Genomic DNA, 22,505 nt, shown 5'->3' with positions numbered 1-22,505 from the left:
GCAGGAAGGCAGCTGTGAAGCAGCAGCAGCCAGTGAATGGGAGGCTTGATGGACTTCACCCTTGACCAATGACCAACGCTGCGACTCGGGAGAGCAGCGGACGAGGGGGGCGATAAAAATAACCAAGTTGCGGGGCGGCCAATCGGAATCAGCCCTGCTGGAGGGGGGCGGGACCAGCTGGCCACGTGAGGCGGCCGGTCGGCCAATGGGAGGCGGAGAGGTGACGTTGTGCTCTGACAGCTGTTACATTGTTGTTACACTGTCGCGCTTTGGGGGGGATCTCCCGGTGAATGGCGAGCGGCCCCGGAGTCCAGGCTCGGATGCGGAGCCCCCAGAATGAGCGACAGTGATGCCGGCAGGGAAGGAGCCTGCATCGCCCCTCTCTGCGCCTCCTTTAACCAGGACTGCACGTAAGAAAGCGGCCGCCTCTTGCTCGGCTGTTTTTGTTTGTTTGAAAAGATTATTATTGTTTGCAAACAACTTCCTCAATCTCTTTCGGGATTGTCATCATCCTGCTTGGGAACAGGCGCTGATTAACGGATGGGCCGTAGAGATTTGGGTGGAGAGCTAGCCTGCAGGTGTTTGCTTTATTTTCACCGTTGGAACTAACGGTCAGATTTTATTGTTCAAAAATCCAGCTTATGAAATAGTTTTTCCAGTAGCGACCCCTTTTAAAAAAAAAAATTCAGAATGCAATAGCTTTGAGTACCACTCCAATTAATCTACACGTTCCATATAGTATAATTAAGTTACTGTTACACTTTTGAAATTGCTTTTTGGTGGGCCCCCACTTATGCCAAACTTGACATTTGAGTCAGAGGTTGGCAGTGTTTCACTGCTAAAGTTGACAATAAAAATACAATTGTCCAATAAATACTTTTAAATACGCATTTCAATTGTCAAAAATGTATGCCATTGTAAAAACAAATCTCTGTAGGTATTGTTTCTGCACCCAACTCTGATGTTGTCCCACTAATTGTTTGCTGCGAAGCAATGTTAATCTCAAAGTCATCATATTGGCCGGTTATATTTGCAGGATGTAGCAGTTCTGAGTCCCTCTTCCCCCTCTCTTTTGTAGTTTTGCAGGTACTAACTCTTGTTGAGTACAGTTCCATGGTCATTTGGGGCCATCTTTTATCTAAGTCTAGTGAGTGCTAGTGAGCCATTCAACCATGGGTTTCACGGCCACGATCCTGTCCTCACCTAACAGCCACACATGTACTTTCCAACGGGAGTCACAAGGTAATGATCAGGAATAGGATCCAGGATGACTTTTTCCTCCTTCCAGTCACAGAGACACTGATGTAGCATCCATCCTTCCCACTGACCCAGCTGAAAACAGCTAAATACTAATCATGGATTCAACCTGGTACCTTCCTGCTTTTTATGAGAACAGAAGAAATATTAGCAAGGGGTAGGCCATTCGGTCCCTGGAGCCTGCTCTGTCATTCAACCAGATCATGGCTGAACTTCTAAATCAACTCCACTTTCCCACACTATCCCCATACCCCTCGTGCCCAATAATTTATCGATCCCAGCCTTGAATATGCTCATCGATTGTGCATTCGCAGCCCTCTGGGGTAGAGAATTCCAAAGATTCACAATTCACTGAGTGAAGAAATATCTCCTCGTCTCGGACCTAAATGGCCGACCCCTTATCCTGAGACTATAGGCCAAAAATTGCAGGCGAATGCCTCCGACCGAAAAATTTTTAACGAAAATACCTGGTGGTCCTGGAGGAACGTAGACTTGCGTTATGAGGTCTCCATGTGCAGTGCAGCATGTGGGCCCACGTATTCCAGAAGCGTATGTGCAGCCTGGTATCATGTGGGCCGGACCAACCAATGAAAATGGCGTATCCCCATTCACAGTAATGATGATCTCTGCAGATACCCCCAAAAACACACACATTTAAAATAAATATTAAAATAAATAAGAAATACACTTCACATATTTAAAATTAATTGAATTTAATTAAAAATTTAGTCAAAAATGTATTTTTTTGAATGTTTTTACGTATGTTTTAATAGGGGTAAAATAAACATATATAGAAACAAAGAAAATAGGAGCAATAATAGGCTATTCGGCCCTTCGAGTCTGCACCGCCATTCAATATGATCATGGCTGATCCTCTATCTCAACCCCATATTCCTGCTTTTTCCCCATACCCCTTGACGTCTTTTGTGCCTAGAAATCCATCTAAGTCCCTCTTACCTAATGGACAGGATTTTTAATATAAAAATTATTGATAAAATTGTATTTTTCTATCTCTTAAAAGTCTTACGCAAATAGCCCACATCTCTGCCCGCAAAGGCCCTTCTCCCTGGGATGTGTTGCAAACTATTTTGACAGTTCCAAGTGTTGGATTGCAGTGCATGGGCATCGTGCGCTGAGAACCGGCACTTGCGGGACGTCTACGGTGCGTGCGTACATCGTACGCGCCCGTGGAGCTCTTGGTTTTTGGCCCTATGACCCCTTAGTTCTAGGCTCCCCGGCCAGTGGTAACAACCTCTCGGCATCTACCCTGTCAATCCCCCACAGAGAGTATCGGCCCAATCTACTCAATCTCTCATAGAACAGCCCTCTCTTCCCAGGAATCAATCTAGTTGCACCCCCTCTAAGGCAAGTATATCCTTCCTTGGGAAAGGAGACCAAAACTGTACACAGCACTCCAGGTGTGACCTCAGCTAATCCCTATATAATTGCAACAAGACTTCCTTATGGCTCAGTTCCAAACTGTGGCTGGATTTATCCATTAGCAATCAGGAAGAGCTCAGCAGTGATAAGTTGAAAAAACAGTGAGAACTGAACATTAATTTCCACTGAATTTTGCTAGTTGCACAAAAACTGTTTACATCCAGTGCTTATATGCTATAGCTTTACATCTGCATGTGTTATGTAAACATCGCAAGCATAGACATGTCCCGAGATGCTACAGAGATAGATGTATGGGAGTTCTTTACAATGGCCAATGCACCACAGTTTTCAAGTGGCAGCACTAACCTAGGATGTAACTTCCCAGCTACCCTCCAAAGTTGAAAACTCCTTTGAATATCAAGGGGGAGAAATTCGGTCGTGTCACATTTGGGGCGGTAACCCAGGCGGAGCGGTAATGTTAGCGTGTTGAAAAAGTTTGCGCCCTTCCCAGAAATTCATCAGAATCGGGCGAGGAGCTGACGGGGGGCCGCTGAATCAGCCATTGCACACCGGAGCGGGAGGGGGGCAATAACAAAAGTTTGGTCGGTAAATTTGGTGGACCCATTGCGCATACACGGAATTCGGAGTCAGACCCCGGCAATGGCCGAGTCTTAAAGGCACGGCATAGTAATGCACCCATTAAACGTTTCAAAATCACTTGTTTTCAACCTGTAGTGTTATGTCTGTCTGCCGCTGTAAATTCGGAAGCTCCTGCACCGTGCTGTTTGTAAATGTCGCACTGACTGTGACCTCCGAGGGAAGCGCCTCCTCATCCCTTTAAGTAGCCACCAGTTAACGACCCTGCAAGCCTGGACCCACTATTTTTCCAGACGTTGTTCTTGGCGGCTGCTAAATGGGGAGGCCGCAGCTAATTTTCCAACCGGGGTGCAAGCGTGGGCTTTGAACCAGGAATACGCTATGATCGGCGTGATCGTTGGCAGCCAGGCGCTACTGGTTTGCACCCCTAATTGAATTTCGGTCAGGGCACTAAACGCTATGCTCCCGGTCGGTAACCTCTTATGCTCCCATTAATGGCCCCTCTCACCGCTAACTGAGGCGTTAGACAACCGCAAATTCAGCCCCAAGTCTTCAAAAATCGCCCAAACTCATGGGGTCCTTTTGGAAGGGAACTTTTATGAGTTGTGGATAAATGCCAGTCATCTTTTCTGGTCACTGGCACTTTAATTTTAGGACATGACTGCTGCCAACGAACCGGAAGTGGTTGCACATAAGAATTAGGAGGAGGAGGAGGCCATTCGGCCCCTCGAGCCTGCTCCGCCTTTCGAAGCGATCATGGCTGATCTTCTACCTCAACTCTACTTTCCTACACTATCCCCATATCCCTTGATTCCCTTAATATCCAAACATGTGCAGTTCCAGTGTTTTTTTTAAAGATGGAGAAATTAAGCAAGCACCCTGCTTAGATGATAGGAAAGATCTTAAAAAAAAAACCAGAAACATATTAAACTTGAGATAAAGTTGAGCCTGGTTTGCTAATGGGAAAATGATGCACGTTTTTAATTTTATTTGCATTTCTTTATTTCCAACAAGGGAATAAAACTAAGACACCTTTTAAATAACGAGGATGTTTATCGAGCCAATCCAACGGGAATGTTTTAATATTCGTTTCTCTGTATTTCTTGCCTATGGTTATTTTCAAGTTGAAGTCTCCACAGAACTACACATCTTAACTGTAAAGATGGAAAATATTACAAACAGTAAATGAATTTTGATCATCAAAAGCAAGTAAGAGTTGGCATTTACGCAGTCTGTTAACTCTTTTTAAAAAATTTGGAACGTTATTTTTTAATTGTGGGATCTTCTGGTTCGTTGGCAGTAGTCATTCTGCTAATTTTAATCAGGGATATGTTTGAAAGTGCCAAATATTTTACCTATCTCTCCCACTTCACCAGGAGTTCAAGTTGGTTGGGACAGTCCAGTACACTGTTCAGATTCTTGCCTGGCTGGCTACTTGTAGCACTAATTCCTCATTTTATCACAAGAATTTTCTTTGTTAATGGTTTCGACCTGTTTACAATTGCCAGTAAGTTTATTTTGATCTGTTGAATGAAGTTAATTTCTACCAAGCCTAGCAGCCTTGACCCCTCCTCCTGCTTTTCCATTACCCACCGCATCATTGACTTGCCCTCTGCTAACCCATCTTTCATGAGAGCTTTGATCTGCTTTCTTGCCACTCGCCATGGCCACGACATTCATTCTGCTTTCCTGCTCCTCCCGACGTGAGTGGTGCAAGAGAGATCTTGAGGCAACATTCTAGTTTACATTCTGGGAAAATGAGTAAGAAACAACATTGGTAGCATCCAAGATATCTGTGGCCTAGACAATGTTTAATGAGGGCCACATGTGTTTGTGTGTGTGTGTGTGTGTGTGTGTGTGTGTTTGGTAGGAATAGGGTGGGGGGTGCGTGTGTTAGCAAACAAAACTAAAGAAGGCCAAGATAAGTGCCATGCATACTCTACTGCTTGGATTAGGTTGTGGAGGAAACAGCAAAGAGTTACATTTAAAGTATCTGATGTAATAAGTTCAGGGGTCCCTTAAAGTGCTACTCGTGTTTCAATTCTATACCCAGTTCCACGCAGTTTATTTCTCAAGTGTCAAGGCAAAGCTCTGTGTCTTCACCTTGTTAATACTGAGCTTTGCATTCATTAGGATGGCACTAAAAATAATTAAATTGTCCCCATACAAATCAGTAAGAACATTTAAAAGAGATCATTGACACTGTCCTGTTGGTTAATTTATAACCGTTTAAAATGTCTTCTGCGATTTGCCAATCAGTTTCCAGAACAGTTATATTTTTTTATATTTTATATTAGAGTCATAGAAATTTACAGCACAGAAGGAGGCCATTCGGCCCATCGAGTCTCTGCCTGATATCAAGCAATTTACTTACCGTCAACCGATGTCAATTGTATTATTTGTACATCCAACGGAGATGGAAATAATCATTGCCAATAACTTCTAACAATTACATTTATTCCAAAAATAGGTTTCAAATTGTTTCATCAGTTTTTTCCTCATTCCTGAGTTTGGAATTCAACAAAAATATAAAAACAAGACCAGAAGTGTCATATGAACATCATGTTCATTTGTGTGTAATGTTCACTGGATGTTTCAAATAACACAAAAAGCAAAGATTTAACTAATTCACCTAAGTGAAGGAAGTTACCAACTGGTACATCATCATCATAGGCAGTCCCTCGGAATCGAGGAAGACTTGCTTCCACTCTAAAAATGAGTTCATAGGTGGCTGAACAGTCTAATACGAGAAGCACAGTCCCTGTCACAGATGGGACAGACAGTCATTGAGGGAAAGGGTAGGCGGGATTAGTTTGTTGCACGCTCTTTCCACTGCCTGCGCTTGGTTTCTGCATGCTCTCTGAGATGAAACTCGAGGTGCTCAGTGCCCTCCCGAATGCACTTCCTCCATTTAGGGTGGTCTTTGGCCAGGGACTCCCAGGTGTCGGTGGGGATGTTGCACTTTATCAGGAAGGCTTTGAGTCCTTGAAACGTTTCCTCTGCCCACCTTTGGCTCGTTTGCCGTGAAGGAGTTCCGAGTAGAGCGCTTGCTTTGGGAGTCTCGTGTCTGGCATGTGAACAATGTGGCCTGCCCAGCGGAGCTGATCGAGTGTGGTCGGTGCTTCAATGTTGGGGATGTTGGCCTGGTCGAGGACATTAATGTTGTGTGCCTGTCCTCCCAGGGGATTTGCAAGATTTTGCGGAGACATCTATGGTTGTATTTCTCCAGCGACCTGAGATGTCTACTGTATATGGTCCATGTCTCTGAGCCATACAGAAGGGTGGATATTACTACAGCCCTGTAGACCATGAGCTTGTTGGCAGATTTGAGGGCCTGGTCTTCCAACACTCTTTTCCTCAGGTGGCCAAAGGCTGCACTGGCGCACTGGAGGCGGTGTTGAATCTCACCGTCAATGTCTGCCCTTGTTAATAAGAGACTCCCGAGGTATGGGAAAGGGTCCACGTTGTCCAGGGCCACGCCGTGGATCTTGATGACTTGGGGGCAGTGCTGTGCGGCGAGGACTGGTTGGTGGGGGACCTTTGTCTTACGGATGTTTAGTGAGCTGGTACAGTAACCGGCTGATAACGCTGTTACCTGAGTCGGAAGGTTATGGGTTCACGAACTAGGTCCGTGCAGCAGAGCTGGTCTCCAGTCATCTTGGTTAATCCTTGCCACTGGACCAAGATCTAGCCCTGTCAAGTCCGTGTGGTGGCTGGTGTGCAATGGCCATCACACGTTAAAAAAAATCCACACACAGGCATCTTCCATCCTTTAACATTTAATTCGGGACCTGGAATATTAGGTCCTTCATTGAAACACCTGTGAACTCATCCCTTTTTGGCGTGGAAGCAAGTCATCCTCGATACGAGGGACCACCTATGATGGATGATGTGGTTCCAGCCCCACTACGGATTTGAGCATATAATCTAGGCTGATACTGAAGTGCTGCATTGTCAGTGATGCTGTCTTTCGGATAAGGTTAAATCCAGGCATCACCTGCCTGTTCAGATGGATTTGAAAGATTCCACGGCACTATTTGATTTTTCTCTCTACCATCACTACCACAAACAGATTATCTGATCATTAATTTATTTGCTATTTAGGGATCCTTGCTGTGCACAAATTGGCTGCTGTGTTAGCTTACATAATAACAGTGACCAATTCATTGGTTGTAAAGGCCTTTAAGAATATAAGAAATAGGAGCAGGAGTAGGCCAAACGGCCCTTCGAGCCTGCCCCGCAATTCAATATGATCATGGCTGATCATCAACCTCAACTCAACTTTTCCGCCCGATCCCCATATCCCTTGATTCCCCATGACTCCAAAAATCTATCGATCTCGGCCTTGAATATACTCAAGGACTCAGCATCCACAGCCCTGTGGGGCAGAGAATTACAAAGATTCCGAAGCATCTGAGTGAAAACATTCCTCCTCGTCTGTCGTAAATGGCCTATCTCTTATCCCAAGACTATGCCCCCAGAGGGGGCGCCCCGCCTGAGCGCCATGTTGTCAGCGCCTGCCGTGAATTTCAGTGAAGGTTTAGCGGTGGTGCAGACAGCTTGTGCTGCACTTGCTAGCGCACCCCACTCAGTGATGTCACCGAGTGAGCAACGCCCCCGTAGTGCCGTTGTCGCGAACCTGACTGCTTTTGCTTGCCGTAGCGACTGGCGTTACTTCCGACAGGGAAAGCGGGCGCCACAGAGCAGCTGCCGGGGCAATGTGTCCGAGGGGTAGCAGGTGGGCCGTTTAAATAATGTTTTTTTTCCATTAATGCATCTCCTATAGATGCTGGAGACTGTTGTTTAGCTGCCTTGACTTTTCTTTAACTATTCGGATGGTCCAGCTGACCTCCCCTTTAGGCGCTAGAGTGCCGGTTCTCTAGCTCCCCCTCGATAGCGCCTCAGGAATCGGGGTTAGCGTCCCAAGGGGAGTGTGCAATGCTTCCCCTAGCGCTCCACTCCCCTCTTGGGGCGCTAACAGTGAATATCCCAGTTGGAGGTGGTAAACATTGCCCGCCGCTAAAGTTAGTGACCAGGCGGTGTCAATGCCTTAATATTTTTTTAATGTTTCTGCCATTTCCTTATTCTCCATAATAATTTCTCCTGTCTCAGTCTCTAAGGGACCAACATTTACTTTTTCTACTCTCTTCCTTTTTACATACTTGTAGAAGCTCTTACAATCTGTTTTTATATTTCTTGCCAGTTTCCACTCGTATTCTATTTTTTCCCTTTCTATTATTTTTTTGATCATCCTCTGCTGGTTCCTGAAACTCTCCCAATCTTCGGGCTTGCTACTATTCTTCGCAACATTATAAGCTGCTTCTTTCAATCTACTGCTATCCTTAACTTCTTTAGTTAGCCACGGATGGATCCCTTTTCCCGTGGTGCTTTGTTTCTCTGTTCTCAATGGAATGTATTTTGTTGAGAATTATTAAATATTTCTTTAATTACTCGCCATACCTTTTAATCTATTTTTCCAATCTACCTTTGCCAACTCACTCCTCATACTTATTGGCTTTATTTAAGTTTAAGACTCTAGTTTCAGACTTGGGCAAGTCATTCTCAAACTTAATGTGAAACTTCTTATGATCACTCTGCCCAGAGGATTCTTTACTATGAGTTTGCTAATGAACCCTGTCTCATTACACAATACAAGATCAAAAATAGCCTGTTCCTTGATTGGTACCATGACTCATTGTTCTGGGAAACTGTCCCGAATGCATTCCATGAACTTGTCCTCCAGACTACCTTTGCCAATTTGATTTGTCCAGTCTATATGAAGATTAAAGTCCCTCGCAATTATTGCATCACCTTTGTTCCAAGCTCTTACTATTTTATGATTAATATCAGTCCAAAAGTATAGCTACTGTAAGGGGGCCTATGTACTACTACTACCAATGTTTTCTGTCCTTGTTATTCCTTATCTCCACACATACTGATTCTACTTTCTAATAGTCTGAGCCAAGATCCTTTCTCTCTACTGTCCTTATGTCATCTTTTATTATCAGGGTTAGCCCCCTCCTTTTCCATTCTGCCTGTCTTCGAAACATCAAGTACCCTGGAACATTTAGTTCCCAACCTTGCTCACCTTGCAACCACATCTCTGTAATGAGCTGCTTCATCAATTACCTTCCCTCCATCATAAGGTCAGAAGTGGGGATGTTTGCTGATGACGGCAGTGTTTAGTTCCATTCGTATCTCCTCAGATAATGAAGCAATCCATGCCCAAATGCAGCAAGACTTGGACGACATTCAGCATTGGGCTGATAAGTGACAAATAACATTCGTGCCACACAAGTGCTAGGCAATGACTATCTCCAACAAATGAGAGTCTAACCACCACCCCTTGATATTCAATGGCATTTCCATCGCCGAATCCCCCACCATCAACATCCTGGATGTCACCATTGATCAGAAATTTAATGGACCAGCCACATAAATACTGTGGCAACAAGAGCGGGTCAAAGGCTGGGTATTCTGCAGTGAGTGTCTCATCTCGTGACTCCCTGAAGCCTTTCCACCATCTACAAGGCACGTCAGGTGTGTGATGGAATAATCTCCACTTGCCTGGATGAGTGCAGCTCCAAAAATACTCAAGGGGCTGGACACCATCCGGGACAAAGCAGCCCGTTTGATTGGCACCCCATCCACCACCTTAGACATTCACTCCCTCCACCACTGGTGCACCGTTGCTGCAGTGCGTACCATCTACAAGATGCACTGCAGCAACTCACCTAGGCTTTTTCGACAGCACCTCCCAAACCCACAACCTCTACACCTAGAAAGACCAGGGCAGTAGGTGCATGGGAACACCATCACCTGAAAGTTCCCCTCCAAGTTACACACCATCGTCACTGGGTCAAAATCTTGGAACTTCCTCCTAACAGCACTGTGGGAGTACCTTCACCACACGGACTGCAGTGGTTCAAGAAGGTGGTTGTGAGCCACCACCTTTTCAAAGCCAATTAGGGATGGGCAATAAATGCTGGCCTTGCCAGCGACGCCCACATCCCAGAAACAATTTTTTTTAAAAAGCTCATAGGGCTGAATTGACTCTTCCTGTTCCCAAGTAGCAGGCTTGAGGGGCTGAATGGACTTGTCATGTTCCTTTGTAAGAGACTGTAAAGGCTGAATGGCCTCTTCCTGTTCCTAACATATAGGCTTGATGTGCTGAATGGCTTCCTCCTGTTCCTAATGTAACAGGCTCGATGGGCTAAATGGACTCCTCCTATTCCCATGTTACAGGCTCAAGAGGCTGAATGATCTCCTCCTCCTTTTCCTTTATAACAGGCTCAAAGGGCTGATGCATTATTCCTGTTCCTGATGTACCAGTCTTGAGGTGCTGAATGGCCACTCCCTATTCCCAATGTAACAGGCTCGGGGAGTTGAATGGACTCCTGCTGTTCCTATGTAGCAGTGGGCTGATTTACTTCATGCTGTGTAACGGGCTCGGGGGCAGAATGCCCACTTCCTATTCTTAATGTAAAAAACTCGAGGGGCTGAATGGCCTCCTCCTATTCCTAACGTAACAGGCTCAAGGGACTGAATGGTCTCCACCTGTTCCTGTGTAACAGACTCGAGGGGCTGAATGGCCTCCTATTCCTAATGTAACAAACTCAAGGGGCTGAATGGCCTCCACCTGTTGTTGTGTAACAGGCTCGAGGGGCAGTATGGCCTCCTGTTCCTAATGCAACAGACTAAAAGGGCTGAATGGAGTCCTTGTTTGTGTTGCGATGTCCTGGGGGACATAAGGTGCTACAGGTATATAGATGCAGGTTTGTTTCAGTACCATCTGGGGCCTCCCTTCACTATTAGCTGGGCAGACAGAGGCAGTACACTGGCACTGTAAAACCTACTCGTGACTAAAGTAAAGTGCCAGTGAATGGAGGAGCTGACAGCGGGATATTTGCTGCAACATTGCACCCCGTGTTGAAAATCACAGCATGTCACACTGCTCTATCATTTTGTCTAATCATAAACATTCAGCCTCTCACTAATGCACAATTTCTATAATTTGCAAATATCCATTTTAGCAAGAACCGCTTAATGACTACATTGTGATTTCAAAGGCTGTCATGTGTAATACTATCTGATCTTTTGAATTATAGTTCGAAGGTATTCCTTCCCAAGTTACAGAAGTGGCGTGAATTTAAATCGATGTAGTATTTTCGCTTATTGTTGTAACTCAGCGACTAACATTTTACTATGGCCTTTTGGCAGGAGACTCCCAAAATTGAGGTCATGTCACATTATTAAAGTTAATGGGCATTTAGAATCTGGCAGTGTAACTAATTAGCTCCCAGATTTCATTTCCTTCACTTATGGTCAAGAACCAGGCAGTTGCTGTCAGAGTTTATTATGGCCTTCAGATGCTTGTTGCCATTACTTGAAACCGCAAGGAGTTAGTTTAGCTCAGTGTTTGTCTTTCTGTGCATTCTGATTGCCCTTCCTGAAAAATAGTACTGTACTTTTCAACGAGTCAGCATCAGAAAGTGCAATTTGATGTCATGTGATTACAGTCATTCTGCTCTAAAAGTATACAAAGTTATCTTTAAGCAAAATATTTGGATGACTTGGCAAGCATATTGAGTTGTCCGACTGTGTAATGCAGGCTCCATAATAATAGATGATGTAATTAAGTGACTGTGACTAAGTTTATATAATTGTACTACAGATCATGCCTTTGTATCAAATTTAGCAACGCTTATGTGAATTGAGGTTATTTCAAGGTACACTAGAGGCATCTCCCATGGTGTTGCGTGCGGATGGTTGAGATATTTAGCTGCGAAGTTGGCCCGATTCTTAGCAGTGACTGCTCAAATACTCCCAGTAGATCCAAATAATTGTATCATCGAATCATAGAAACTTACAGCACAGAAGGAGGCCATTCGGCCCATCTTGTCCGTGCTGACCGACAAACCTGCCTAATCCCACTTTCCAGATTTTGGTCCGTAGCCTTGTAGGTTAAGGCACTTCAAGTGCATATCTAAGTACTTTTTAAATGCTATGAGGGTTTCTGCCTCTACCACTCTTTCAGGCAGTGAGTTCCAGACCCCCACCACTCTCTGGTTGAACACGTTCGTCCACAAATCCCCTCTAAACCTCCTACCATTTTTAAATCTATGTCCCCTGCTTATTGACTCCTCTGCTAAAGGAAATAGGTCCTTCCTATCTATATCTAGGCCCCTCATAATTTTATACACCTCAATTAGGTCTCCCCTCAGCCTCCTCTGTTCCAAAGAAAACAACCCAGCCTATCCAATCTTTCCTCCTAGCTAAAATTCTCCAGTACTGGCAACATCCTCGTAAACCTCCTCTGTACTCTCTCTCGTGCAATTAGTGTAACTGCTGGTAAATTCATGAGGTGAATTAGAGTTGAGTAAATTACTTGTACATTTCAGGTCAGCAGAACCCATAATGTTGTTTTGTATATGTAATAATGTTCAAATATGCTAAATGTAATATAATTTGAGTGTAATTTACATAATATAAGAACAGTGCTCCTGACTGTCGTGCCTCCTTGGCACACTTTGAGGGTTACTCAAATTTCTATGTCACACTTTAAAAAAAAATCCATGAACACAAAATACTGGAACCAGAATATTTGCAGCTTCTTAACTGACCTCGGAAGAGACACGCCTACTTACTTAAAGGGACATACATCTGCACATTTGCAGAATAATAATGCACCGTGTTTTAAAAAGAACGAAAGACTTGCTTTTATATAGCGCCTTTCACGACCACTGGACATCTCAAAGCGCTTTACAGCCAATGAATGTACAATGTAATCACTGTTGTAATTGTTCCTGTTCTTATGAAACAGGATCACTATGGTAAATGTACACGCAATATTTTAATACATTTTAGATGTTAAAAAAAATGGAAATGTGAAAGGAAAACAGAAACTGCTACAGATAAACAGTAGCTTAATCATTATACCTCAGACACTGTCGAGTGTTGTCGCACTTAATAAAGAAACAAAAGCACCCATTTGCAATGTAGAGAAAAACTCGACAGCAACATAAGATATTGGAGCTACCAAGGCTGCAGACTTTTAACTCTTAAGTTAGTCTCAGTGGTAGCTCTCAGAAGACTGTGGGTTTATATCCCACTGCAGAAACTTAAGCACACAATCTAGGCTGACATGCCAATGTCACTCCAGTACTGCCGGAGTGCTGCACTGTTGGAGATACCGTCTTTTGGATGAGACGTTAAACCCGAGGCCTCGTCTTCCCTCTCAGGTGGACGTAAGAGATTACTTGGCACTATTTTGAGGAAGTGCAGACGAGTTCTTCCCAGTGTCCTGGCCAGTATTTATCCCTCAACCAACATCACTAAAACACAGATTATCTGGTCAGTATGACATCCCTGTTTGTGGGAGCTTGCTGTGCACATATTGGCGGTCACATTTTCTAACATTACAACAGTGACTGCACTTCAAAAGTACTTAATTGGCTGTAAAGTGCTGTGGGACATCCTGTCCAATAAACAACACTAGGGTCCTAATCTCCAATTAGTACAGCAATTAGCCTTTAAATGAACTCTCCCAGTGTTTACCCAACATAATTTAGATTCTGTAGCCATAAAGAAGAATGGGCATTTGTTTAACAGCAAAATAATACTGTTTTACCTGTTATAATGTTCTCGTCCATACAAAATAATGCATTCTGACTTACCACAAGCCATGCTGTGTGAGATTCACGAATATAAGAATACTACATGTGTGCACATCTCTTGCTCTTCAAATGCCACTTCCCACGTCACACTTCAGTCATAGTTAATTCTAAACCAATTTCATGCATATCCAAATTTCTTCAACAATTTAAAAAAAAAAGAAAGTCAGGCATTTAAGGTGCAACAACAACAACCTGCATTTATATAGCACCTTTAATGTAGTAAAAACCCAAGGCATTTCACGCTCGAGGCGTTTGAGCGTTATCAGACGAAATTTGACACCAAGCCCGCACAAGATATTATGACGGGTTGGTTAAAGAGGTAGGTTTTAAGGAGCGTCTTAAAGGAGGTAGCGAGATGGAGACGCTCAAGGAAGTCCAGTGCCTAGGCAGCTGAAAGCATAGCTGCCAATGGTGGAACGATTAAAATCAGGGATGCGCAAAAGGCCAAAATTGGAGATCTCGGAGGGTTGTGGGCAGTGCTCCCTGAAATCTTTTTTTTTGTGTGTGTGTGGCCCCTTTAAATGGCTGCGCGGACCATTGATAGTTTCGCGCATGCGCAGTATTTAATATTAAAAAAAAGTCAAGTCCCAGGCTGCGCGGGACCAGCAGAGAGCTGTGTGGCCACATTGTAGGGCTGGAGGAATTTACAGAGATAGGGAGGGTGAGGGCAAGGCCATGGTGGAATTTGAAAACAAGGGTGAGAATTTCAAAATCGAGGTGTTGCAGGACCAGTAGCCTGTGTAGGTCAGCGAGCACAGGGATGATGAGTGAATGGGACTTGGTGCGACTTAGGACATGGGCAGCAGAAGTATGGATGTGTTCAAGTTTATGGAGGGTGGAAGATGGGAGCATTGGAGATAACAAAGGCATGGATGAGGGTTTCACCAGCAGATGAGCCTTGACAGGTGATGTTACATAAAAACATAAGAATTAGGAACAGGAGTAGGCCATCTAGCCCCTCGAGCCTGCTCCACCACTCAACAAGATCATGGCTGATCTGGCCGTGGACTCAGCTCCACTTACCCGCCCACTCCCCATAACCCTTAATTCCCTTATTGGTTAAAAATCTATTTATCTGTGATTTGAATATATTCAATGAGCTAGCCTCAACTGCTTCCCTGGGCAGAGAATTCCACAGATTCACAACCCTCTGGGAGAAGAAATTCCTTCTCAACTCGGTTTTAAATTGGCTCCCCCTGTATTTTGAGGCTGTGCCCCCTAGTTCTAGTCTCCCCGACCAGTGGAAACAACCTCTCTGCCTTTATCTTGTCTATCCCTTTCATTATTTTAAATGTTTCTATAAGATCACCCCTCATCCTTCTGAACTCCAACGAGTAAAGACCCAGTCTACTCAATCTATCATCATAAGGTAACCCCCTCATCTCCGGAATCAGCCTAGTGAATTGTCTCTGTGCCCCCTCCAAAGCTAGTATATCCTTCCTTAAGTAAGGTGACCAAAACTGCACGCAGTACTCCAGGTGCGGCCTCACCAATACCCTGTACAGTTGCAGCAGGACCTCCCTGCTTTTGCACTCCATTCCTCTCGCAATGAAGGCCAACATTACATTCGCCTTCCTGATTATCTGCTGCACCTGCAAACTAACTTTTTGGGATTCATGCACAAGGACCCCCAGGTCCCTCTGCACCGCAGCATGTTGTAATTTCTCCCCATTCAAATAATATTCCCTTTTACTGTTTTTTTTTTCCCAAGGTGGATGACCTCACATTTTCCGACATTGTATTCCATCTGCCAAATCTTAGCCCATTCGCTTAACCTAACTAAATCTCTTTGCAACCTCTCTGTGTCCTCTACACAACCCGCTTTCCCACTAATCTTTGTGTCATCTGCAAATTTTGTTACATTACACTCTGTCCCCTCTTCCAGGTCATCTATGTATATTGTACACAGTTGTGGTCCCAGCACCGATCCCTGTGGCACACCACTAACCATCGATTTCCAACCCGAAAAGGACCCATTTATCCCAACTCTCTGCTTTCTGTTAGCCAGCCAATTCTCTATCCATGCTAATACATTTCCTCTGACTCCGTGTACCTTTATCTTCTGCAGTAACCTTTTGTGTGGCACCTTATCGAATGCCTTTTGGAAATCTAAATACACCACATCCATCAGTGCACCTCTATCCACCATGCTCGTTATATTCTCAAAGAATTCCAGTAAATTAGTTAAACGTGATTTCCCCTTCATGAATCCATGTTGCGTCTGCTTGATTGCACTATTCCTATCTAGATGTCCCGCTATTTCTTCCTTAATGATAGCTTCAAGCATTTTCCCCACTACAGATGTTAAACTAACCGGCCTATAGTTACCTGCCTTTTGTCTGCCCCCTTTTTTAAACAGAGGCGTTACATTAGCTGCTTTCCAATCCGCTGGTACCTCCCCAGAGTCCAGAGAATTTTGGTAGATTATAACGAATGCATCTGCTATAACTTCCGCCATCTCTTTTAATACCCTTTTAATACTCTTTTAATTACGGAGGTGGAAGTAGACAGTTCTTGGTGATGGAGCGGAAATGTAGTTGGTAGCTCATCTCTGCGTCAAATAGGATGCCAAGGTTGTGAACAGCCTCAGACAGTGACCAGGGAGAGGGGTGGAGTTGGAGGCTAGGGAACTGAGTTTGTGGTGGGGACCGAAGACGGTGACTCAAAATTTGTGGTTGTAATGACAGCAAAATTGTTGTCGCTCGCCGTCATTACTATGTAAAACTGACAGTAAAAGTCTGACATCTACACATGCACAGTTGAACATGGAAATCTGCAATTTGCTATCAGTGATACCCTGCTCCGCCACAGGGTGTGCTGTTGCAGCCCTCGCAGATGCAATCAACACACAATTGGTGATCTGACGTGAAGTTCAACTTTTTACGCATTATTCTCGCAGTGAAAAACATTGAAAATGTTAAACCTTATTGAATGAGGTGCAACTGGATTTTTAACAGTGTCCTAAGTCATAATTACTGCTGAACATCCTCTCTGGCCCTGAAAAAACTAATTTTAAATATGTGGCGTGTCATTCCCTCAGAATAACATTTTAAAAATCCATGATTTTTAATTTTATTTTAAGGCTTGTTTGATATTTCAGCTTCTACCGTAATCCCATGTGTATGCCCCAATCTTTATTTTGCTTTCTGTAAAATGATCAAAAAGTGAATTATAATCCAGGCTTTTTTACTTCCTGGTTTGCTGTCTGTGAGAATTCTTCAATCTGATTGGCTGCTCAGCCTGCTTGATGACTTCACTGTTCCTGGACGCCACAGGCCCCCTCTAGATGGCACCAGATTGAAAGTAACATCGGAATAGAGGAAATCGACGCCACAGAGGTTGCTGAATCTTTGTGGGCAGCTTTCTTCGAGGTCAGCTGTGAGGGCCGTCCCTTCGCCGCTGACTGCAAAATCCAGGCCGTTGGCTTCGGTCTTCCTTGTATGTAGTTGGAGAAAATGTCATGAGAGATCTTCTACTAATATACTTAAAAATTATACATTAAATTCTTATGTCTGTGTGCAATTCCCCCGTGCAAGACCTTGCTTCCTGTTGTCACATTTATGTCTCACCATTGTGTCAACTTTTGTCTTTATAAATTTCTATGTCCACATTTCATCATCATCATCATAGGCAGTCCCTCGGAGTCGAGGAGGACTTGCTTCCACACTTAAAATGAGTCCTTAGGTGGCTGTACAGTCCAATACGAGAACCACAGTCTCTGTCACAGGTGGGACAGATAGTTGTTGAGGGAAAGGGTGGGTGGGACAGGTTTTCTCCTGCCTGCGCTTGATTTCTGCATGCTCTCGGCGATGAGACTCGAGGTGCTCAGCGCCCTCCCAGATGCACTTCCTCCACTTAGGGCAGTCTTTGGCCAGGGATTCCCAGGTGTCAGTGGAGATGTTGCACTTTTATCGGGGAGGCTTTGAGGGTGTCCTTGTAATGTTTCCGCTGCCCACCTTTGGCTCGTTTGCCGTGAAGGAGTTCCGAGTAGAGCGCTTGCTTTGAGAGTCTCGTGTCTGGCATGCGAACTATGTGGCCTGCCCAGTGGACCTTATCAAGTGTGGTCAGTGCTTCAATGCTGGGGATGTTGGCCTGGTCGAGGACGCTAACGATGGTGCATCTGTCCTCCCAGGGGATTTGTAGGATCTTGCGGAGACACCGTTGGTGATACTTCTCCAGAGACTTGAGGTGTCTACTGTACATGATCCATGTCTCTGAGCCATACAGGAGGGCGGGTATTACTTCAGTCCTGTCGACCATGAGCGTCCTCCTCCGCTTCGGATGCCCCCAAAAGTACGCCACCATCCTCCGCCTGCTCCACGGCAACATGCAGGTCCATATTTATAGTGGGACTGTCTATATAAAGTCACGCGGTAATTACACCTGCCTACCAGTTGTGATTTTATCTCCCTGCTGCTTATTCTCTACTGCAGCAAAACTCCTCTGCTCCTGCCAACTCTTCTTCTCTGCTTCCCAAATTGCCATTGTTTAGCTATTTAACAAAATAATATACTTACATTCTATCCTTATTTTATAGGATACTTTATATCACTTTTAAAATGGAACTGAATATTACATCTGTACATACTGGTCCAAACGCCCGCTGTCCGCTGACAGTGCCACACCTGAAAACAGCACTTGTTCTCCACTCCCTTGTGCAAAGCCACGGGGGGTTGACTAGTGTATAGCACGTCCACATCCACAGACAGGATATCTCGGACTTCACACTTTATTTTTCACCTGTAGCATTTTAAAAATACCATGAGCTTTTGCGCTTGAGCCTGAAACTGACCAGAATGCTTCAATTTGCATAAATCTCTGACCAAACCACACATGCTCAATGACTTTAAGTTGAATGACCATCTTTTGCAGAATGTGAGAGGGGCTGCTCAAGATAATGCATTGAATATGATGCACCTAATAGGCGCTTCACAAATTGCACTCCTCACTGGACAATTATTGTTCAAGGGAGTGCAGAAGAGTCAGAAAGTCATACTGCGTCCCATTACAGACTTTGTTACCCAACAGAAGTACTGACTTTACCATTGCTACCTTTATTAAAGGCCAAGTGCTCTTTATATGCTCAGAATACAGATACAGGTCGGAAATTCCTCATTCAGTTTGCTATTGAACAGGAACCTGTACCCCTTAAAATCACCTGGTACTGGTATTCCTTCTCAAACCACCACTGATGGTGCAGATGTTCCGGTTGTGCCCTGGCATTCATCCATTTCCATTACAGACACGATGGGTCAAATTTCCTCCTCCTGCGTCGTAAATTTCTATGATTCTATCCTATGATTCTAGACACCAGTCCAGTAGACCACAGAGAACTTGATGGGACTCCAAGCCAATGCATGTTTTAAATGCCTACCCCTGTGGCAGTATTCATTCTGTATCAACCCTGGTATCAAGTTTACCAGTAATGGATCTGTATCAACCCTGGTATGAGTTGTACCATTATCAGATATGTATTAACATTGGTTTTGAGAGTGTTATTGATTCAGCACTGATATTGTAGGGGTATCAGCACCAGGTTTATCTGTGGTGGTTTGAGAAGGAATACCAGTACCAGGTGATTTCAAGGGGTATAGCTTCCTGTTCAATAGCAGACTGAATGAGGAGTTTCCAACCTGTATCTGTATTCTGAGCATGTAATGAGCACTTGGCCTTTAATAAAGGTAGCAATGGTAAAGTCAGTACTTCTGTTGGGTAACAAAGTCTATAATGGGACACACAATGAGAAGTATGCCTCAAGTTATGCATGTTACTGATTCTTACTTTATTTTTTGTTCTGTAGATCTCTGGCAGTTGGTACAAACTCTGGTTATAAGCTTTTTTCTTTGGCTTTGGTGGACAAATTGGAGGAAATCTACAAATGCAGTGAGTCCTAGCTCTTTTAAAGTTACTCTGTCCTTTATTAACCTTTGAGGACGGAATACCATTGCCATTTTAATCCATGCTTTCTTTTGAAAGATTTTCTGTAAATGTCTAATATGTGTGGTATATGAAATAACACGATGAACACTATTCTAGATTTATTTGTGACACAATATCAATGTTTTATAAAACAGTCAGTATGATACACAAGTAGAGAAATAGTGCCTCTTCAGAAATGTAGCTTTATTTTTATAGTTTCATTGTATAATAACAAATGTGCCATGCGGGTTCTCAACTCCTCATCACGCCCGCTGCTGCACAATAGACGCCAAAGAGGGAGCTGCATTAAAATATCAAATTCCTTCCGGTTTTCCCACCTGATAGCGGACCCTGCCATCCTGCTCTGAACGTGCCTTTGAATTAATATCAACAACAAAAACAACTTGTATTTATATAGCGCCTTTAACGTAGTGAAACGACCTAAGGCACTTCACAGGAGTATTATGCGATTAAAAATTTGACACTGAGCCACATAAGTAGAAATTAGCGCAGATGACCAAAAGCTTGGTCAATTTTTAAGGAGCGTCCTGAACAAGGATAGAGAGGCGGAGTGGTTTAGGCAGGGAGTTCCAGAGCTTGGGGCCTAGGCACCATCATCATAGGTAGTCCCTTGGATTTGAGGAGGACTTGCTTCCACTCCCAAAGTGAGTTCTTTGATGGCTAAACAGTCCGATACGAGAGCTACAGTCCCTGTCACGGGTGGGACAGACATTCGTCGAGGGAAGGGGTCGGTGGGGCTGGTTTGTCGCGCGCTCCTTCCGCTGCCTGCGCTTGGCCTCTTCTTGTTCTTTGTGTTGAGACTCGAAGAGCTCAACGCCCTGCCGGATGCACTTTCTCCACCTCGGGCGGTCTTCAGCCAGGGTCTCCACTGTGATGTCGCACTTTACCAGGAAGGCTTTGAGGCCTAGGCAACAGAAGGCACGGCCACCAATGGTTGAGCGATTATAATCAGGGATGCTCAGGAGGGCAGAATTAGAGGAGTGCAGACATCTCGGGTGTGGGGGGTGGTGGGGTGCTGGAGGAGATTACAGAGATAAGGAGGGGTGAGGCCATGGAAGGATTTGAGAATAAAGATGCGAATTTTGAAATCGAGGCATTGCTTACCCGAGTGCCAATGTAGGTCAGCGAGCACAGAGGTGATGGGTGAGCGGGACTTGGTACGAGTTATCGGGGCCTGCAATTTGCCCACTGGGATAAGGGGACCAGTTTAGTGATGTAAATGTAGGGAGCCAGTGCTGTCTGTGTGGCTCCATATAAAAATGAGGTCTAGTATGCCTACGAAGACTAGCCCTCTATGAATGTAAAAACAGGGGAGTGGTGCACAGATGTCATTCCCATGAAACATGATGCAGTGTAACCATCAAGATAAAAGCAGCTTATGTTTATCCAGAGAATTATCCCCTGTTTAATGACTCGGGTGCTCGCAGATACTTTTTTTCTCTCAATGTACCACTTCCACAGACAAGCCCTCGCACTCTATGTCAAAGTGTGACCTTGCGTGTAAAGTATCTGATGATGTAGGATGGCTGGGCAAATATTAAACTCCTTGGGAGCAATTCTAACCCAATTCGCCCATTGAGAAACTGACTGGATCAGGTGCAATATCCGAGATTTACTCTCCATTGAAGTTCACTCCTTTGGGTGTCCCGTCCAGCGAGTTTGTTTAAATTACCCCCGCTTTATGTTTCTGATTTTACTGATGATAGTCATTCTGACTCCAACTGGCTCATAAATAACACTCTGACAGATGGTATATCTCAGGCTACAAACTGTAAATCAGGTCTATTAAGAAATTAAATTAGCAAAAACAAAAGTCAAATAAAAAAAGGAGGATAAAATCATAGTGGTTCACTTAGCTTATAAAACTGGTTTAATGTTAATAAAATTACTCAAAACATCAGAGATTCTTCACAACTTGGAACAAGCTACTGTGTGGTAAAGCTTATGGATGAAATTGTATATTTCCGAGTGTTTCCACTAGCTACCCCTTATTCAACGGCTAGATTATATTGGGCCTGAAATTCCGACTGAGGTCTTCCTGCGGGCAATCGACTGAAAAAGTTAAAAAAAGATACGCACCAACTTGTTCCTGCTGCGCCCGTTCGAACCTCCGATCCTGAGGCCTTCACTCCCTACGCATCGGAGCGTGTGCACGTTGGGACGTCCATATGCTGGAGCTGGAGTCACATGGCTCCGGGCAGCTAATCAAGGTGCAGTATTTTCTCATTCATAATAATGGGAACTCTAAGTTGGAGTTCCCATTATTCTGAATGAGAAACCCTCCCCAACATGCACAACACTAATAAAAAATAGAAAAATACACTGCATATTTAAGATTCATTTAAATTAAAGTTCTTATTTAAAAAAAATATATTTTCCCGACTTTTTAAAAAGTTTTTTTAATTATGCCTTAACATAAACTTACCGTTGTGGGGAGGGTTTTTAACAAAATGTGTTTTTATAACTATTTTTAAATGTTTTTGTGTGTTTTTAAACACTTGTGCCTGGAAAAGTAGGTTATACGCCTGCTTTTTCAGGCGCAAGATTTTTGAGAACATTTGCTGGGCAAGATGTGCGTAAATATAGCAAATCTTGTCCTGCAAGTGTCCTCGTTCCCGATATGCGTTGGATCTGTTAAGCCAGAAACTTGACAGA

The 22,505-nt window shown here is 44.1% G+C and overlaps 1 protein-coding gene across 1 annotated transcript in view; it reads left to right on the top strand.

Moving 5' to 3' along the window:
- Positions 1-250: 250 nt before the first annotated feature.
- Positions 251-22,505, top strand: part of wipi1 (WD repeat domain, phosphoinositide interacting 1) — a 110,516-nt gene continuing 88,261 nt past the window's right edge. The window contains exons 1-2 of the mRNA XM_070857729.1: positions 251-410; positions 19,711-19,793. Of these exons, the coding sequence (XP_070713830.1) occupies positions 337-410; positions 19,711-19,793 (157 nt within the window). The 5' untranslated portion in view covers positions 251-336. The remainder of the gene's footprint in view (positions 411-19,710; positions 19,794-22,505) is intronic.

This window comes from Pristiophorus japonicus, chromosome 16 (assembly GCF_044704955.1).
Source record: "Pristiophorus japonicus isolate sPriJap1 chromosome 16, sPriJap1.hap1, whole genome shotgun sequence".
Taxonomy (NCBI): domain Eukaryota; kingdom Metazoa; phylum Chordata; class Chondrichthyes; family Pristiophoridae; genus Pristiophorus; species Pristiophorus japonicus.
The sequence above is the reverse complement of the archived record's forward strand: the minus strand, read 5'-3'. Positions and strand labels throughout refer to the sequence as shown.